The sequence below is a fragment of the Mastigoproctus giganteus genome, chromosome 8, assembly GCF_048544385.1.
Source record: "Mastigoproctus giganteus isolate SK-2022 chromosome 8, ASM4854438v1, whole genome shotgun sequence".
In the NCBI taxonomy this organism is placed as follows: Eukaryota; Metazoa; Arthropoda; class Arachnida; order Uropygi; family Thelyphonidae; genus Mastigoproctus; species Mastigoproctus giganteus.
Genome location: NC_143582.1, coordinates 24,812,221 through 24,833,936, shown reverse-complemented (window position 1 = coordinate 24,833,936; position 21,716 = coordinate 24,812,221). Strand labels below are relative to the sequence as shown.

Below are 21,716 nucleotides of genomic sequence, written 5' to 3'. Positions count from 1 at the left end.
TGGATACCCTTTTGCTGATCTCATTAGGCACATGGCCCATCTTTGGACTCTTTCAAGATGGCACAGTATCTTTTTTTTTTTTTTTTTTTTTTTAGATACAATGTCCATACCTGAATGCAATATTCCAGGTACAAGTATGAGGCCATGCTGCAAAAATGTTCCAAGTCAGGTCAAAATGTTTTTGTGCCTGATTTTGCCAAGACACAATAAAAGGGATTTTATGAAAGCATATCCAATTACCAAACTTGAGGAATTCTGAAAGGCTTGAGAGAGTGGGCTTAGCTTGGTCCTAATTAATAAAGCTAACTGGGAGGGAGAAATTCATTTGAAACAATCAAAGAGACTTGCTCCCACCTCAAGAACATTTGTGAGATACCTCAATAACATATGCATGGGAATAGACATATCAACAAACAACAATCAATACATTTGTCATAACTACTTAAGTAATTATAATGAATGGGTAAAGAACAGCAAAATGTAAAAATTTAACCAGTTTATAAAATAATGCCAAGAGTGTCGTAAAAATGAATGAATTTGAGCTGCTGATCAAGTTTTCTAAAGCTGTGTAAGGCTAATTGAGCCATGTTATCCTGAAATTGGTAATAAGAAATTTCACTATAATGATTATAATGAGTTCAGGAGAAGGGGAGAGGGAGTCAGAAAACAGTCACTCTGTTACCAGAATCTGTTCATCAAATCTATGTGGATATATAATTGGTATGGTGTGAGTTGTCTGGTGATAATGTAAAGTTGATAGTTGGTGTATGCTACAGTAGAGAGGGAGCGGCTGTTTAGAAGAAAAGAAATGTTGACAGCAAAAAAAGAAAAAGTTTTCTCAATGCAGAAGAAGCATTTGTGATGTACTTATGCCAAGAGAGAGATTAGAAGTTAGGGTAATTCCTAGTAGAGATAAATGATCATGTCTAGTAATCAAGCATTGTCAAACATGAGCAAAGGAGCAGAAGACTTTTTTGTAAGAAATAAGACAGGACTGAGTTTAGAGGGAATAAAATGAACTAAGTTTCTTTTGCCTCACTGAAGAATTACTTGGAGATCACCATTTAAGGACATGGTAAAGGATATTCAAGAAGTTAAAGCTATGTGTGCAAGAAAAGATTTCCAAAATTAGAAAGTAGAATGTAGTAGTGTGCTACCATCAGCAAAACTATGAACAGGATTTCCAGTCATGGGTAGGTCATTAATATATGAGAGAAAGAACACAACATTGGGGAACACCACATTAGTGAAAACCTTAGAACACAGGGAGTCACCCACTATCACCTGCAGCAGATGGACAAAGAGAAAATCAGATACCCAATTGCAAAAAATAGCCAGTAGTAGTCCATAAGATGGAAGCTTGTTTAGAAGACCTTTATGCCAAAAATAATCAAAAGCCTTAGAAATGTCAAGAGCAACTGCTTAAGATTTGTCCAATAGATGGGTAACACAAGCTAATATATCACCAGCTGATCAACACTAATAGTATCCACATTGGTAATCATTTATCAGATGGAAGGTTGAGATAGTTTAAAAGTTGATGGATTTCTCTATTACTCTGGAAAAAGTAAACTTCAACAGGGCAATAATTGGATGGGAGAGATTTGTTACGCCATTTTTAGGGACCTGGATATGAGCAAATTTACAAGTAGTTTGGTTCTTGAGGTTTTTCAGAGACATTGTCTGAGGTATAAAAAGCCAGGGCTTGCTACTTGGGAGTCTAAAATGCTGATGGAATGGATATTTGAGTGACACTCAAATATCGGTGAAGTCCGGCCATTCTGAAACAACCAAGTCTTCTGCTTGAAACTTCACGGCAGTAGATATGTTAGTAATGCTAGGTATAACTGGACCTCTGCTTTATGATATTAATCCATTCCAGAGACACCATTGTGAAAATATCGCAATGTGAACCCAATAACACTGTTTTTTGGCAATTCATTACAAGACTTCGGAAGTTGGAATTTTCGCTATATAACTAAGCTATTTATTCCTCTAACAGGTGACTTTTATAATGAAAATTGTACATATTGACAAAAAAAAAAATTGATTAAAACTAATATATTAAAGCACAACAAAAAATCACTTCAACTAAAGGATGCAAAAACAAAACACGAGGTCAACATGTTTAAAAAGGCTGCTATTGGCTGAGAGGAAGGAGTCAAGCCCTTTGTAAGCCAAGCGCACGTAAAGTGAAATAAGTAAGCACCTCTTAACATGGTAACTGGTTAGTAGAATCAGCCAATTTATAGAATCAAATTTCAGTAACCAATTCAAATTACCAAAATGCACTACACTTTCATTACTATCATATGTCTGGTTATAAGAATCAATTTTGAACACCTTTGTGATATTTCTGGAGGTCACAACCATAAAACAATAAAAACAATTTGCAGTTTCCAGTTTATTGGGCTTTTCTGTTAGTGCAATCTATTATAAATGGGTAGTAAACTCGATTTTATTGCATTTGTGATAATATTGATAGCTGGAATTCTGTGGTTTTGACGTTATTATGGTGAAATGTGTTTCCCCTTTCATGGAATCTTCAATCATATAAAAAACAAATTTTCAGAATTTTCTCTTCATCTATTTTTTTTTAATTTTCATAAACTTGTTACACCATATCTCATTTGCATATATCGTGTTAGTTGAAATTTTATGCGTGCAGTGTTCTTCATTATTGACTGCTCATCTTTTTTACTGTTTTAAATCTTACAACAAAAAAAAGTCAGTGAACAGAAATATCAATTAGTTAGCATGTACATATTACAATATGTAATTAAGCTATGTAGGTAAGCATAAATTTATTTTTATTGTGCTAACCTGTGGAAAACATTCTTCCGATTTTCACGTATCATTTAATTTTGTTAATTAGCAAGGTAATAAAGTGCAAATTTGTGCTTTATATCTTTACTTTTATAGCCTGTGGATAATATTCCTCCTATTTTCAGTTATCAGAATCACTGTTTAATAGAATTAAAATTCAATTTGCAAACAGGATCATAATAACCGGCACTTACAACATATCATATAGTGATATAGATGAACGGAGAGTCCATCGTAAAGTGAAGAACCAATTGTAAAGAGGGAGTCCACTGTACTTAAACTGCAAAAAGAGCTAAACATCACAAATACTTCTACATCCATTTCACAAATATTCGTAGTCTCAGCTCCACGTGTGCCAAGCCCCACTTACTTTTTCTGACACTGAATCCCAATTATCAGTTGACTTAACCAACTGCTCATGTCAGTTCTCCTAACTATTTGCTGTACAATTCCCTTTGCTTCAAAGGTGGTACTTGTGCATATAACTGCTTTGCTATTCCCTGTGAGCCACTTCATAATTTTGAATCTCCTCTTTTCAATCATCTTTGGCTTAAACTCTCTCTATTCCATTATATCAAATTTATCTGTTGCCTGTATCAATCCCACTAATCGCTTGAAACTCTGACTTTCTTTCTTCGAAACTCAACTTTCCTCAGTCTAGCTTTCCTAACAGTAAGGTGATTTTCCTTGGTGATTTTAATGTTCACAACTCCAAATTGCATCAGTTTCCTACTCACACAGACCCACATGATTCAGATGCTGAGGCTTTTTAAAATTACTAATTACCTTGCACAGATTGTCATTTACATACCAGAAAGTTCTAACCACACAGACAATGCTCTCAATTTTTTTCTAATGAACAACTCTTCCAAGCATATGGTAGAGATGAGTGGTCCTCTATGCACTTCAGTTCACAATCTGATGATGGTTTCTTCTGCAATGGGGCCTTTCTCTCATGGCAATTCTCAGCCTCATATTGTTTGGCATTAAAAAATGCAAAATGGGATGATCTGTAGATTTCTAATCTTCTTTTCCTTGGTTGGATTACTATTTTAAATCTTCTGATGTCGATGTTTGCTCAGATCATTCAGTGAAATTATTCTTTTAAGAATCGAATCCTTTATTTCACACTCCACCTTAAAATCCTGCCCTTTATCTAAACCTTTGTTTTCCAATAAATGTGCTAAGACTGTACAATATAAGAATGTTGAATATTGCAAGTGAAGTGCATCCAAATCTCCACGTTCATTTCTACACCAAAGCTTGCAACAATTGTAGAGCTGTTATTAAACTGTCCAAACTAAACCTTGAACAGGTTACAAGTAGAAAACTTGCTTCTTGTTCAAATGGTAATCAAACAGTCTGGGCTCTTACCAAAGCTATAGGCTGCAACTCTTACCCATCTGTACTCTCAATTCTGTTAAAACCTGAAGGTTATACTGCCATCTCAGCTAAAAATAAAGCCAACTTACTAGTATCCTATTTTTCTTCTAACTCTTGTATTGACGATTTGATAAACCACCTCCAACCAAAGTAGAGGGAGTACTGAAGGGGGGGGGGGGTTTCTCCCACAAAAGACGGCCTTACAAAATGTGCTGCTGCTGGTGAGATGTTTGTAGACCTCTCTGGAATAGGACATGATACAGCCAAGGGGCATGTCTTTGAGTGTGTTTGGTGCAAAGAGTTTTAGGAAATTAGGTGCAAACTTAGGATTCTGATCGGCATTTTTTAGAGCTTGAAGAACAGGGTGGATGCCCTCAAAGGAATTAAAATAGGGGACTTGTCAAGCTCTCAGCTGCCCAAATCAATGCCACAGCTTACACTTGTGGATTTGGCAACACAGTGGCAATCCCCAAAGCAGAATGCACTGGTCCCACAAGAGATAGTTATTGTCAGTGACTACTGCCAGGGAAATATAATTATATCATCAAACTCTAAAGGCTTCGCCTTGTCGCTGCAACCATACATCTCTGTCTACTGCTGAACGTTTATTGTGCAAAAAAGGAAAGGTGCAATTACACCATGGTAATTTTACCAGGGGCAAAAGTACATGGTGTTATGAAGCAAATAGCATCTTTTAAGGGTACAAAAGGTGATACTGTTGTACATGTCACACTGACGACATCGATTGAGAGTTGGAGATCTGAGGACTTACTTAACAAGTACAGGACAATGTTGGGAAAAGGTTGAGATTTAGAATTAAATTTGTGTCTACAGTTCTGCCCAGACACAATAGGAGGGAGTGCACATTAAGAGCCTTGACAATCAATTTTGCCCTAAAGAAACTGTGCCAGGCACATTAAGCAGAATTTCCCTCATCAGTCTGTGTTTGTTAACTGGAGAGACTGTTTTACATGATAGATACACTTAAATAGAAGGGGTGAAGGAATATCTGCTGATGCATTCAAGGAAGTATTAGGTGAGTCAGAAAACTGCTAGCTTGGAGGGGGAGGTACAGAATAATAGATTAACTAGAGCTGCAGGAAGAGGTGACACTTGAACTGCTGCTACTGGAATATGCAGCAGTCTGAAAAGCAAGGTGTCAGGGTTTTCAAGCACTGGTGTAGGTCATCATGGAACACATAAATACATGAGCTGTGTTAGGGTGACTAAGAGTAAGAAGGGGCATGTACTCTAATGCTAGGAGCATTGTAAATAAATTTGATGAACTTATTTACTATGCTCGTTTTAGAGATATCGGAGACATGGTGTCACTCAGACATATAGTATACAGAATTTCAATGCCGGGTGTACAGAAAGGACAGACAAGACAGGAGGGGGAAGGAATTATGCTCTTAGCTAAGAAGCATATTAAATTTAAGGAAATGCATCCAGTCATTATGGGTGACCAGTGCAATGTTGAGTCAGTCTGGTGTGACATAAGTACTCAGAAAATGAATATGAGAGTAGGAGTGTGCTATAAGCCTAACATCTGCTTGAGGGAAAATAAAGGAGTCTGGTTAAAGAAATATAATGCAGAACCATCTAGATAGGAGTGCAATGTACATAAAAGCCTACTGTACAAATTGGAGCAGGGTGGCCTTAAGGACAAGTTACTGCTATGGATAAAGGGATGATTGAGTAGGAGATGACAGAGTGGCTATCAATGGACACTGTTCTTCACAGACTGATGTTGTTAGTGGAGTTCTCTAGGGTTTGGTGCTGGGCCCATTGTTTTCTGCATTTATTAATGATATTGATGAAGTTATATCAGGCTTAATGTCTAAGCTTGCAGATGACACAAAGGCTGACAGGGTGTTAATGATAGTAATGAAGGTGCTTCTGCAATAAGATTCAGAAAAATTAAGCAGATGGGCTGAGAAATAGCAATTGAAGTTTAACACTGACAAATGCAAGGTATTGCATATGGGTAGTAGTAATCCCAGATTAATGTCTGGGATTACTGAGATCTTTTGATTACTGAATTTGAGAGCTTGCTATCAAAAATAACCCCACGAGTTATTTTTGCACTGTTTTGAAATTCTTCTGTGATCACCACATGAATTCCTTTTCAAATACCAACAGTACTCTACCATCACTGCCTCATTCCACTTACTTTTGTATATTTTTTTCTTTTTTTTTTCCTGTGGTCTTATCTTGATGAAACCTTTCATTCCACTTCTAATTTACTGCACAAATGTTCTGCAGGAAATATTCAATGTGGCTATGCAAAAAACAAACCTTCACAATCAAGTTGCAACCTAGCTTAGTGATGTCTAACAGAACTTATCCCAGAAAAATTTGAAACAATATACTGCAAACAACCTCCCTCTGTATCTATGACTTCAACAAACTGTCACATATGCAGAAGTGGCAGTAGCACTTAGCTTTGAAAGACAAATTCCCATTGATGGCATATTTGTTTCCAGGTGTGAAATTAGTGATTTCTCTACATTAGCCTTAGTAGAGGCATATGATGCAAGAAAGCAAGCTTATACAGCATCAGCCAAAAAAAAAAAAAAAAAACCCTTCCCATTTCATCCATCCATTCACTCCAAAAGTTTGTCCAGTTCTTCCTTGAATTTATTTAAGCTATCAACTTCCACAACAACCAATGAAAGTTTGCTCCAGCAATCAACCACCTCACTACAACTCACTTTGTTCAACTTGATTTTATATCTTCTCGGGTGCACAATCTGAGAAAGAGGAAGAATCCCATCAGCATTAAACTTGCTCAAACCATTCAAGGCCTTATGAACCTCAATCAGATCAACTCACTGCCTAGTCTCCACACATTGCAATTTGCAGAAGTTAAATCATTCTAATCGTATGATGAGCTTTAGCCCTTTTGTCCCATTTGAACAGAAGGCACAAGAGTTTTGTGCAATATGACTGTTGTCCAATAAGATGTTCTGCAATAAGATTCAGAAAAATTAAGCAGATGGGCTGAGAAATAGCAATTGAAGTCAATCACCATAAACTATCCATGCATAATGGCAATATTTTATCTTTTCTAACAAGAAATGTAAACTGCTTAAATTTCCTTAGGCACATGAGATAAGGGGTACCACATTTCCAATATGTAGCAGAACTCCAATTAAGCTTGTCATTGAACTATCAATGAATAATCTCCATTTTTAAAAAATCATATGTAACATCCAGAGCACTGATTGAACCATTTACATCAGTAGAGAACAAAAGAAATTCCTCCTGGGAGTAGAAGGCTATGAATTATTTTTCTTTACCTATACTAAGCAAATGATGTACCAGGTACCAACACCTTCTTTTCACTTAACCTAGTGTCTAACAATTGTGCTATATTATTCTGTAAATCCAAATCCTGTTTCAGCACGTATAAACTGTTATGTTGTTGTTATGGAGGCTTAATGGCACATAAGCTACTACAGCTATAATGTGCCTATTCACTTATTATATTAAAACATGAGTTTTCCATAAATCAGAAGAAAATCCGAAATCAAAAATAATTAAAAAGTCCAATTTGCCTGAGAAGGTCAAAAAATTCAAAAATATTTGCCTTATCACCAATGAGATTTTCAAGAGTTATTGGTTTATAAAGATTAACCAGTGAGATCAAGGATGAAGTTCTGTCTTGTTTATAGTAAACTGTTATGTCTTCTTCAAAGAGCCAAAACATTATGACACCTACCTAATATGATGTTGGTCCTCCACGTGCAGCCAAAACAGTTTGTACCTGGCGAGACATGGACGCTACAAGATTTCTAAATGTGCTTTGTGGTATCTGGTACCAACACATAACCAGCAGATCCTTTTAACTCCTGTAAGGTCTGTGGTTCAGATGCCACAGATCGGAGTTGCTGTTCCAACACAAACCACAGATACTCAATGAGATTGATGTCTTGGGAATTTGGAGGCCAGGGCAATACCTGGAAGTCTTCCTCATGTTCCGCAAACCAGTCTCTAACAATCCGGGTGGTGTGGCATGGTGCATTATCCTGCTGAATGATGGCACTGCCAGAGGGGAAGACCGCTGCCATGAAAAGGTGTACCTGGTCAGCAATGATGTTTAGGTAGGTGGTAGACGTCAGAGTGGATGACTGGACCCAGGGTATCCCAGAAGAACATTGCCCAAAGCATGACACCGCTGCCACCAGCTTGTTTTCGTCACATGGTGCATCCAGGCACCATCACTTCCCCAGGTAAATGACACATACTTACCAGCCGTCCACATGGTGCAACAGGAAACATGATTCATCAGACCAGACGACCTTCTTCCAATTACTCAAGGTCCAGTTTCGATGCTCACGTGCCCATTGTAGGCACTGTCGCCGATGGACCGTGGTTAGCATGGGCACTCGGAGTGACCTGCGGCTATGCAGCCCTATTTTCAGCAGGGTTCGATGTACTCCCGCCACCAGCATTCCAATTACTGGCGAGTTGTGCCACAGTCACGTTTCTGTTGCCACATCCATTCTGATATTCCCTGTCAGAGACTTGCAATTTGGAATCTCCTCTCTTTGATCTTCTCTGGCTTAAAATCTCTCTACCTCATTGTGTAAAATTCATCTGTTGTCTCTACCGTTCTCCCAACTCCACTAATCACTTGGAGCTCTTTGACTTCCTCTCTTTGCAACTTGACTTTCTCCAGTCCAACTTTCCTAACAGTGAGGTAATTTTCCTTGGTGATTTTAACGTTCACAACTCCAGCTGGCTTCCGTTTTCTAGTCACACCGACCCAGCAGGTCGAGATGCTGAGGCTTTTGAAATTACTAATGACCTAGCACAGATTGTTCATTTACCTACAAGAATACCGGACAATCCTAATCATACAGCCAATACGCTTGATCTTTTTCTCACAAACAACCCTTCTAAGTACAAGGTTGAAGTGAGAGGTCCTTTAGACACTTCAGATCACAACTTGGTGATTGTCTCTTCTCCAATGGAACCTTTATCTCATGCCTATTCCCAACCTCGTATTGTTTGGCATTACAAGAATGCAAAATGGGATGACCTGCGAGACTTCTTTTCTTCTTTTCCTTGGTCTGATTACTGTTTCAAAACTTCTGATGTCAATGTTTGCTCAGATCGTGTCAGTGAAATTATTCTTGCAGGAATGGAATCCTTTATCCCACACTCCACTTTAAAATCTCGTCCTTTATCTAAACCTTGGTTTTCCAATAAATGTGCTAAGGCTGTCCATGAGAAGAACGTTGCATATCGTAATTGGCTTGTTTCTAATTCTTCAGTTTCATTTTCTGCCTACACCAAAACTCGCAACAATTGTAAAGCAGTTATTAATCAGTCCAAACTAGAGTTTGAACAGGCTAAGAGTAGAAAACTTGCTTCTTGCCCTAATGGTAGCCGAGCATTCTGGTCTCTTGCCAAAGCTACTGGCCGCAACTTTTGCCCGCCTCTGCTCCCACCTCTGTCCAAACCAGATGGTTCTGTTGTCACTTCAGCCAAGGATAAAGCTGACCTGCTAGCATCCCATTTTTCTTCCAGCTGATGTATTAATGATCTTGGTAAAACACCTCCCACCATTCCTAACACGCTCCATTCAATGCCCCCTGTGGTCTTCCGTCAAAAGGATATCAGAAGGATTTTGATGAATCTTGATGCTAAGAAAGCTCCAGGTCCTGATGGTATTTCTCCACTTGTTCTCAAAACCTGTGCTCCTGAACTTACTCCTATTCTTTGCCGCCTTTTTTCACTTTCTTATTCCAAAGGTGTTTTTCCTTCTGCTTGGAAATTTGCTCATATCCAGCCAGTTCCTAAAAAGGGTGACAAATCCCTCCCATCCAATTATTGTCCTATTGCAATTACTTCTACTCTTTCTAAAGTAATGGAGAAATCAATTAACCGCCAACTCTTAAACTACCTAGAAACCTTCCGTCTGATCAACGATCGCCAGAATGGATTCCGTCAGTGTCGATCCACTGGTGATATTCTGGCTTATGTTACCCATTTATGGACTAATTCAATGGAAAGGTTCGGTGAAACACAAGTAGTTGCTCTTGACATCTCAAAGGCTTTTGATCGTGTTTGGCATAAAGGTCTTCTAAACAAGCTTCCATCTTATGGTTTGCCAACTGTTTTTAGTAATTGGTTATCCAGTTTTCTCTCTGATCGCTCACTGAGGGTGATGGTAGATGGCTCTCTGTCTTCTAACTTCTCCACTAATGCCGGTGTCCCCCAAGGTTCAGTTCTTTCCCCCACTCTTTTCCTCTTGTATATCAATGACCTTCTTCCATTGACTGGAAACCTTTTCCATAGTTTTGCCGATGATAGCACATTGCATTCAACTTTCCATTTTGAGAAACCTTGTCCAGCTCAATCAGCTTCAAGTTCTCGAAAATCTGCTGCCAATTCCTTAAATGCCGATCTTCAGGTAATTCTCCAGTGGGGCAAAGACAACTTAGTTGATTTCAACCCTTCTAAAACTCAATCTTGTCTTATATCTCGCAAAAAGGATTCTTCTGCTCCTATGCTTATCTTTAGTGACACTCCGATTTCTAGGCAAAATGATATATCTCTTTTGGGGATTACCCTAACTTCTAATCTCTCTTGGCACAAGCACATTACAAATATTGCTTCCTCTGCATCTAAAAAACTTTGTTTTCTCTTTCGCTCTCGGCGTTACTTTTCTCCCAAACAGCTGCTCACTCTGTATAAATTGCAAATCCGCCCTGCCATGGAATATTGTTCCCACATCTGGGGTGGTGCCCCCAAAACCTCTCTCAGGCTTCTTGATTCCATTCAGAAGAGGGCAGTTAGGTTAATTAATGATTCATCTCTAACAGAGTCTCTCTCCACTCGCTTTCTCATAGACGCACTGTTTCTGCTGCATGCCTCTTCTACAGATACTTCCATGGGCACTGTTCTTCTGAATTGGCTTCTATAATTCCCGCTCTCTCTTTCAAAACAGTCCGAACACGTGCCGCCACCAGCCAACATCCATTTACTGTCCAACTTCAAACCCACAGAACCAACTTTTCATCTTCCTCATTTATTCATTCAACTGCCGTTTTCTGGAACAACCTTCCTTCATACGTATTTCCTGAAAATTACAATCTACAGAAGTTCAAGTCCAATATCAACAAATATCTTCTTTCGTCTTCTCAACCTCCAACCCAAGCACGGTACTAAGTACTATAGGTTATAATACCTCTAATGTTTGGGGTTCTCATAAAAAAAAAAAAAAAACATACCATCCAGGAGAGCCTTCGCTCACTTCGAGCATCGATGAGCCGTGGTCATCCTACACCTCGCTGGCAGTTTGTGGGTTCCCCCTCCTCGGACCACTTTCAGTAGGTACTAACCATGGCTGACCGTGAGCACCCCACGAGCTGTGCCATTTCGGATATGCTCTGACTCAGTCGTCTGGCCATTACAATTTGGCCTTTGTCAAACTCGCTTAAGTCCACTGCCTTTCCCATCTGAAGAACAAGAGTAAAACTGATTAACAGAGCTCAGTATCAGGTATTTTTTATTGTGTCCCAACCCGTGCATGCACTGTAGTTCACCTGCAGTTGCTTCGGTTTGCATAACGGCTTATTGGTCATAATGTTTTGGCTCATTGATGCATAAATGCAATAAGGCATAATACTATAAGAGCTTACAATTATCTAATACATATTGGTGAAGATACACCATAGATAGCTCATAAATAAAAACTACATTCATAGTGTAAAGGCATCGTTTTAGTTATCTCATATTGTGATCATCCTTCACGAGTTACCATGTATTGCACATATATGGTAACTTGTTGTGAAAGATGATCACAATATAAGATACAACTGAAAATGTGAGAACCACAGCACACTCAGGAAACTTACCGGAAAAACCGGTTTCCCGCTACCGCAGTTTCATAGCTGTTTACCGAGAATCGGTAAACAGGCAGTACATGTTATTGGTAGTGGCAGTAAAGTTGACAACAACGTACTGATTAGTGTTTTCTCATTATTAGAAGATTATTGGAGTTCATGAGTGCAATGTCTTTGCAGCTGAAATTTATTTATGGGTACGCCCTCCAGATTGCCTTAGTCTGAGGCAGTCTGGAGGGTGTACCCATAAGTAAATTTCAGCAGCAAAAACACTCATGAACTCCAATAATCTGCTTTTAATAAAGAGAAAAAAACTAATGAATACATCGTTATTGACTTCTACTGCCACTACCGATAACATGCACCATTTGTTTACCGAGAATGCAGAGAGAAACTGCGGTAGCGGGAAACCAGTTTTTCTAGTAAGTTTCCCGTGGTTCAGTGTTGGCTTTCTTTACCTTAGCCAAAAAGGTTTTGTTTTTGTTCTAGTCTCTGAAAAAGCTATTTACAACTTCCTCGAAATAGATATCACTTAAAAATTGATGGCCACTCCAAACATTATTTCTAAACAGCAAATAATCACTGGGGCCACATTTGAACTGTAGGCTGTGTGGTTTAACTCCTGAAATCATTTCTCAGGGCAGCAATTGCTTTTTGGTACTTGTATTCATTTACAGGAGCACTGTCATGAAAAAGAAGCAAGATACGGCGTGTTAATTTCTCTCATCGCTGTTACTTTTATAATGATCCCATTAAATTTTTGAGAACAGCAGTACAGGCATCTCCAATGATTGTTTTCTTATGTGGCATGCAGTCTATCAAAAGAATTCCTACCATATCACTAAAAGTTGTGGCTATGACGTTTCCAGCCGAGGTTTTAGTCCCAAATTTTTTGAGTGGCAACTCAGAATTTCCACTGTACAATCTCCTGTTTTGTTCCTACACTAGTGATCACTGAATTATGACCACTTACGCAATACTTTGTAGGTCCTCCTTTTACCCTCAGTAGAGCAGCTATCCGATGTGGCACTGATTAAACAAGATGTTGGAAGCGTTCAGGAGGTATGGTCAACCAAACTGTGTATAATGCACCCAGCAATGCAGGTACCGAGTTGATTGGTGTATCCAGATGCTTGATATGCCTTTCGATAGTGTCTCGCAAGTGCTCTATGGGATTGATATTGGGGCAATTTGGAGGTCAATGAATAGGCTGGAAGTCAGAACTGTGTTCCTCAAACCATTCTGGCACAATGGCTCGGCACATTGTCACCTTGGAAGACACCATCGCCAATCGGGAAAAAGTGTAACGTAGCGGGGTGTACACGATCAGCAAGCAGTTGACGATAGCGGAGGCCGTTGATACGTTGTTCCGCATGCACCAAGGGTCCAAGTTCTTGCCAGTGAAACATGCCCCAAACCATACAACTGCCTCCACCGGCCTGCACTTTTGATACCATGCATGATGGATCAAGAGTTATGTTGTTGACACCAAATCCATACAGACCATCCACGGTGTGGAGTAAATAACATGACTCATCCGGCCAGCACACCTTCTTCCAGTCTTCTAACATCCAACTTGTATGCTCTTTACACCAGGCGAGTCTTTTATGCCAATGAACCTTGGTTAGGAGAGGATGCCATAGGGGTCGTCTGCTGGTATAGCCCATACGTGCGAGGGTGCGATGCATGGTCATGCCAGATATTGTTCTGGGTTGGCCCATATTATATTGGATAGTCAACTCTTCAACAGTGCTGCTCCTGTTTGCTTGTACAAGTCGTCGGATGCTCACCTCTAACATCAACCTTTCGCTGACCTTTGCAGTTTAGCTGTTGGGTTTTGTTTGACCATTTTGATGCCAGTCCTGGTACACTTTAACTACGGCGGCTCTCGAACACCTCACCAGTTCAGCCGTTTGGGAAACCGAGGCACTAGCTCGTCGAGCACCCCAATCTGTCCTTTATCAAAGTCGAACAGATCCTTCCTTTTACCCATCACGCTAGGAATTTTACTACCTACTGAACCACTGACACCTTATCTATGCTACGTAGGTCGACTAACTGCACACTCTTGTACCTCACGTGGTCAATGGGTTGCATTCAGTTTTCATAGGGGCAGTCATAATTCAGTGATTACTCGGTGTATATTCCACAATAAATCCATGTTTCATTATGTTACAAATCTTGAAAGAAACCCTTATACATCTGCATCATGAAAGGGTAAATTTTCCTCACAAATTTAAGTCCTACACTATTTCTGAAGAGTTGTAAGCATTCTTGGAATCGATTGAGAACAAACTGACCTTTGACATGGCCAAATGTTCATAGAGGATGGCAGTACCAGCCCCTCAGACATTCTCTGGTAATCACAGATGCTTTAATACATCTATCCTGCATAACCAGCTCTTTGATTTTTTGGTACATTTCTGGAGTTGTCACTTCAATTGGCCATCAACAAGAAGGAATCATCTATGAATTCTTGACCCCATTTAAACTGCTTTGAGCCAAATTTTTATCTGGTATTCAGAAGGTGGAACATCACCATATACAGCTTTTTTCATGCATTCAAAAATAAATTTTGGAGAATTCCCTTCTGTTAAAAATCTGATGATGGCCAAATACTCCAATTTTTTGACATCCAGGTTTTCCTTTGTATTGGCCACTTTAAATTTCTTCTGCTCATCCATACTTTAATGCAATTAGCTGTTCCTGTGCAAATAAAATGCACACATTTATGAGAGCATGATAAAACTACAGGTTTTTTTTTTATACATCAAGCATATTTATAATCAATGTAGATAACTTACTGAATGCCCTATGTACAAACAGTGGCTGGTCTATCGGTCTTGTTTTAGACATATTGCTTAGGCGGCAGATAAGTTGGAATAAGATAATCACTTAGCAATCCTTTTCATTAAACCTCATTTCTTTGGACTTCCAATAGAGAATATCGAGCAGAAATTAAAAACATGGTTGTCAAAGTAATTTATCATTGAAAAGTCACACACCTGAAACGATAACTTGTAAAAATACCGAATATCATCTGTATTTTTTACTTACAAGTGTTCTAACTACATTGATAACTGGTAAATCTCACGAAAACTATCTCAATTTTTAATTGTGGGATTCACTTTTTGTTCGTCTTGCAAAAGAGAAGCAGCCATTTTCAAGCTTCTCTTAATGCACACCTTTTATGTATTGTGTCAGCTTTAAGAACTATGATAATTTTAAATCTGTTCACATGTTATTATCAATTGACAAAGGAATAAATTAGTTCTGCAATATATGGTAAACTTGTAAGTACAGTTTCACACTGCAGAGAAGTGTTTTTATTAATGGTTGATGTTTGCTCTTAAATTAAAAAAAAAAAGAAGAAAAAATCCTCTTATCAGAACATGAAAAGGAAACCAGATGTTTATTTGTGATTAGTTTTTTCATAAATTTCTTAAAAGTTGGTAAGTTGTTTGAGTTAGCATCAAGGAAGCTCAGGACATGAGGCAACTGTGAATTGTTAAACTATGTTGGAAGACCAGCTCATATTTGCTGGATGAAAAACCTAAAGCTGCTTGAGATCATAGAACTCAGTGCAGCTTTAAAAGGATAAGTTTAATCCGTTAGAATATGAAACCAGACCTTCACAAATGGGTGTCATATTAGGACTGCTAAATCACTAACCCCCCCCACACAATTTCTGAAAGTGTTTTCATATTCTGTGGCTACCTTGCATAATCTTCACAAAATGCAATAACGTTTATCTAATCATTACACACCAATGCTTAGATTACAATCAGCACTGTTTCCTTCTCTAGTGGTATAGTTCCTATGATGCTTGCCACCCATTCGAACATGTCTGATCCAATTCCCATTACAAAGTACAGTCAGTTCTCGTATAGCACGATAGTTGTGTTCCTAGAAACACTCGTGCAATGCAAAATCGTGCAATATAAACAACAAGCCCTATGGGAAAAATAGGGTTAGGTGCCGACCACCCAAGATTGTACACACATTTGTAACCAAAACATTACCAAACACAATAAATAATCATAATAAAATACGTAAACGTAATAAAATATGTAATACGTAAGCATTTTAATTACTTAAGTATTTTATTACGACTATTACGTAATAAAATATTGCTAATGCTTTTGCTTCTATCGTAAGTAAACTTGTTTTTTGTTTGATTTTCTATCCAAACAGATGACAGCCGTTCCATCTCTTCTAATTCTTTGTGTCTTAATCTAATGGATTTCAATTACACTTTGAGTTGTTCCTGCTATGAAAGTTGTTTTTATTTCTCTGCATCCTTTGTAATTCTCGGCGTTGCCTCATTTAGGTAGGTCTGTAGCACGTGCAATATCACATGGTCTTTCATTTCGCTCAAAGCGTTTCACAATTTCATATTTTTTCTCTATCGACAGAGGCAGACTGGCCATAAGCCTTACCAGGGGAAACCCCGGTGGGCCAGAGGGATTTTGGCCATAAACCATAGTATGAGACCACTATAAATTTTCCCGGGTAAGAATTTTTGACCCAGTCCGCCTCTGTTTATCGATATTGCTTTTCTTTTTCTCTGTGAATCTGCAGTGTCTTCACCAGGACGCTTCCTTTTCACACCTTTTAAGTACTTTACTCATAAATAGGGAATAAAGCACAATTACAAAACGAGGAGGCACGCTTGATACACATAAACAAAGCTGTGCGCGTTTAGCAACTGAATAAACAACACCGTAAAGGCAGAGATACACTATTAACACCTCACATTTTACTAAAACACATTTCTAGAGGTTACTACCATAAAACAATAAAAACTATTTCCAGTTGCGTTTCTGGAAGTGGAATCTGTTATAAACTGGTAGTAAACTCGATCTAATTGGATTTGCGATTATACAGATAGCTGGAATTGTGTTGGTTTTTACGTTATCATGGTGAAATGTGTTTCCCCTTCACTGATATAAAAAACATAAATACATTTTCAGAATCTCCTCTTCATTCCTATCGTGTTGCATTCAGTTGAGGTGATTCCGCGTTCGACTGCCATTTCTTGTAAACACAAAGGCGAATCGTGCATAAGCGAATTCGGTTCGTGTTATATAAGATATCGTGTATGATCGAATTCGTGTAGTGTAAACACGTGTTATACGAGGACTAACTGTACACTGAGTGGATAGATACCATGGGATACCTACCTAGTAACGGGTAGGCCCACCTTTTGCCCGGATAAGGGCAGTCACATGCAAGGCATCCACTAGTTCATGAACGCTTTCTACAAGTATTTCCATCCATGATTGCTGCACTGCTGTACATAATTCCATCGCATTCCTGGGTGGAGGAGCCAGAGCTCAAACGGACCTTTCCACAGCATCTCAAAGATGCTCCGCAGGGTTCATGTCTGGTGAATGGGGAGGCCATTCCATGGTGGTAAAATCTGCGGAATGCTCTTCAAACCATGTTCTAGTCACCACAGATCTGTGAGGAAGTGCACTGTCCTGCTGGAAGAGTCCGTTGCCCTGTGGGTGCACACATAACCTGGACCATTCAGAGATGTGTCTAGACATACCAGAGGCCCAACATGTGCCCGATGAACACGCCCCAGACCATTACCAACCTGCCACCTGACTGAACAGTTCCTTGTTGTCTTGACGGGTGCATAGCTTCATGCGGTTTAAGCCAGATACATCCCCTCCCGTACACTTGAAATAGCTGGAAACAGGGCTCATCGGACCAGGAGGTCCGTCGCCAATCATCCAAGGTCCAGTGCTGATGTTTTTTTGCCCAGTTGAAGCATAGAGCTCTGGTGGGTCAGCTGCTCCCATAACATATTGTGGCTAATGTTTGCCTAATGGTCTTGGTGGAGACGTTTCTGGCACCTCTCATTGAAGTCGGCAGTGATTTGTGCCACTATTGCTCTCCGGTTGGCTGAAACAATGCGACACTGACATCTATGGCCACGTTCATCCATCACCTTTCTCTGCCCATAGCGCTGTCCACGGTGAGATGTTATTACGGAAATGGCATATTCCCTATACACTCTTGACACTGTCGAACGGGGATAGTGCAATTTCTGTACCAACTCCGCAATAGAGTGACCCATGCATCGGGCACCCACTATCATCCCTCTTTCAAAGTCGAACTCATGACATTTATCCATAGTGACATCAAATTACCATCTATGTGAATGCAGTATACTTATATACCTGCCAAGCGGTGGGTTCGTCCACTAGCAAAAGGGGTGACAGCGTTGCGTTGCCCAGGAAACCCATGAATTCTGACCTTTCAGTGTAGTAGAATTTCTAACAGCCTTTTCATGTTGGACTGATTTTGCCATTCTTAAACAAGGCATAGTGTTTCAACTAATTTGTGTTACTTCATTATTCTCCCTTCTGTTTCATAAACAGGCCAAATAGGCAATACACACTTTCCAGACATACTGCACAATTAAATGCAAATTTGGCTTCCCAGCACAATATCGCAAATGAATAAATTTAAATTAAGTACACAATCAAATCACATGAACATTACCTTATTCCAACCAAAAATCCTGATATCATGATTGGATTCACAGTGAAGTTTATATCTTACAGGTTTTTACATTAAAACTTGAATTGTTCTTAAATAACAATGCCTTATTTAATCTTTTATTTTTGCAAAGATTCTCATTAAGACTAGTAACAGCATAATGCAACACAAAGTTTCTTAACTTTGTTCAGACTTATTTTGTCAATAACAAGTCACAATGGAAAGCATGTCTTTATGCAATGCTATTTTATTTCAATGTATTTTTTCCTACCTACATTTAAAATATTCCTTGATAGGCTTTAAACACATTACTTAACAGCATTTTTTTTTTTAAATCTTGCTATAACTCACTAGTGCAAAGCAAAACTACTTCGCAAATGCTGACCACTGGAATTTCATTAATTGAAACCATTAAGTGTTAAAATCATGAGTTTAATATACATACAATTAACCACTATAAGAAAATCTATAAAACAAATCATCAATAAGCGTTTCAGAAGTATAAAAATTTAGTTAAAACCTTCTTTAAAATTGAGGTATCTTAACTAAAAATGTGGTCTTCTCAATATGATGTATTAAAATAAAACTACACAAGGGTTTTAAAATGAAAATAGTGAAAGAAAAAAAAAAAAGGTTTAACAACAATTATCATTAAAATAGTCACTGCGAAGTTGCTAACTCTAAGCTACTGGCACTATACTAACTAAATGTTTATTACAATAGACTGCACTTTAATCATTTTCCCTTCTTTTTGTGGTTATGTGCCTTAACTTCGATTAACTTAAATTGCTTCACATGTGTAATTCGTTTAAAAGCTACTGCGGCATGTACATGCTGTCGGATTACTGATAATCACCTGGCTACCGAAAATATAAGCAACCCATTCTTTCTTTGTCTATTTATAATCATTTCAATAACGCGATCCGAATATACAATAAACGCAATAATATACACACTACAAACACAACAATCCATCAATGAGTACACGTGCTTCCTCATTAGAAATAACTGCTTCTCAATATTTAAAACAACTTTCAACTGATGTCGATATTATACTCCTTTTACCAATATTTCCGTTAATACATTCCATAATAGTCTTCCATCTACTTGTTCACATTTCTAAGTTTACTTTCATTTATTTAAACTTCAATGACAACTGCTTTCAAAGCAGACAATGTCACCCAATGACTAAGCATAATAATTAAATAGATATTTAACCAACACCTTACGTAATCACAAGTATAGTAATTTGTAACTTCGTTTTTAAGACATACCTTTAACATCGCCGCCATGCCGATTCACACTCTCGACACTTTCCACTACCTTACTGCCATCTACATTATTCTAATCCCTTTAAAGTTTCTGTTACAATGCGATATTTTGGGTTGGTTGGTTTTTGAGCCAATGATGGTATCTCTAAATTCCAACCATTAATTCAGGAATGGAAATGGCATTACGGAATTGGGCAGACACCCTTTTCAGAAGTAGAGAGAGACGCTATATTTGTTTAGTTCTAGGAGGAAGTCCAAACTCCCAGTAACGTCAGTATAGGTGGCCACATCTGAAACAAGTAAGGCGACACCTTCACATTTCTAGCCCTCTCTATAATATGATCAGTTTGAATATTTTTATGAAAAAGCTGATTTCCCAGGAGATAAAATCCTTACAAATTTCCCTGACTACCTTTGCCACAAAGTGCCTATAAAAGTTTCTAAACGTGAGTTGAACCCACGCCTATTCCACACTGTGTGGAAAGACAGCAACCGTCATTGCAAAGACAAAATTATTCGAGGGCATAATGTTTTACGTCACAGTTTCTTTGCAATTATTAAGGTTCTGGGCAAAAGTAAGATATAGAGAATGTGGCCCTTGCCAAGTTCCCTACTGGAGTTGATGGTGTGTTATGTGAAAAACCAACTAAAGCTACAAGGGGTGAGTATATTCTGTCTCTAATACAAGCGATGGTCCAAACGTTCTGAGAACAGGTTATATAAAATGTACTAATAAATTACAGAATATGATATTTTGATAGCTTGTCTCATAAAATAAATGATAAAAAAAGTATATCAATGCCATATTTACTGCAATTTGCAGAATTTGAGCCTTTCTTCATAAGAGCACCCCTTCACCAGTCTTGTTGCTCTTCCCTGTACTTGTTCTAGCAACTCCACATCCTTCCTAAAATGAGGCTTCCAGACTTGTACGCAGTACTCAAGGAATGGCCTGACCATTGCCTTATACAAGGAGCCCTCTCAGAGAACAGGCCCAAATGTTCATCAAACTCTAAACAGGGAGTTAAAAGATTTTGTAATAACTGAGAGCAAAGTGGAGGAGCAATTGTTGAAGATAAACATAAGAAAGTCACCTGGGGTGTATGGGATCTATCCAGTTATATTAAAGGAGGCAGCAAAGGAAATAAGCAGACCTTAAGCCATAATGAGAGCATCCTTGGACTCGGGGGAAGTCCCCACGGACTAGAGATGTGCAAATGTATCTCCAATTCACAAAGGGTGATACAAGTAATTACAGATCTGTTAGTTTGACTTCTGTTCTATGGAAAATAATGGAGTCACTGGTTAAAGAAGCATTGCAGGATCATTTAGACAAGACTGCAACAATAATTCAGACACAGCATGGATTTATCAAGGGGGAAGGCTTCTCTGACCAATTTGATTGGATACTATGATGTGGTCACAAAGGAACTGAATGCAAAAAAATAATTTTGATATCATATACTTGGATTTCAGGAAAGCTTTTGATACTGTTGGACGTGGAAGACTACTGCACAAATTGGAGCAGTTTGGCATTAAGGGCAAGTTGCTACAATGGACAAAAGGATGGTTGAGTGGGAGAAGACAGAGAGTGGTGGTCAAGTGGTGGACAACTGCTCTATGGGGACTTATGCTATTAGTGGTGTCCCTCAGGGTTCGAACCCTCACCCACCTGATGTACATGGATGACATCAAGATCTACGCGGCAACCGAGAAGCAACTACTCCGGATCACCGAAGAATTCAGCAAGAACATCAGGATGGAATTTGGTCTAGAAAAATGCAAGACCTCCACACACTGCACCAGGGAAAATTAGTTGGCCGAAACTACCAGCTGCTGACTGGTAAAGAGATCGAAGCTATGA

At 38.7% G+C, this 21,716-nt stretch overlaps 1 protein-coding gene across 2 annotated transcripts in view; it reads right to left on the bottom strand.

The window, feature by feature from the left end:
• The window catches only part of Cul5 (cullin 5), a 227,103-nt gene extending 207,202 nt beyond the window's left edge, over positions 1-19,901 (bottom strand). Inside the window, exon 1 of one of the 2 annotated variants that reach the window (XM_090379738.1) lies at positions 19,856-19,901. In XM_090379738.1, coding sequence (XP_090235864.1) covers positions 19,856-19,873 — 18 coding nt within the window. In that variant the 5' untranslated portion in view covers positions 19,874-19,901. The remainder of the gene's footprint in view (positions 1-19,855) is intronic. The other variant, XM_090379737.1, reaches the window with a different exon arrangement.
• Between the last annotated feature and the right edge of the window lie 1,815 nt (positions 19,902-21,716).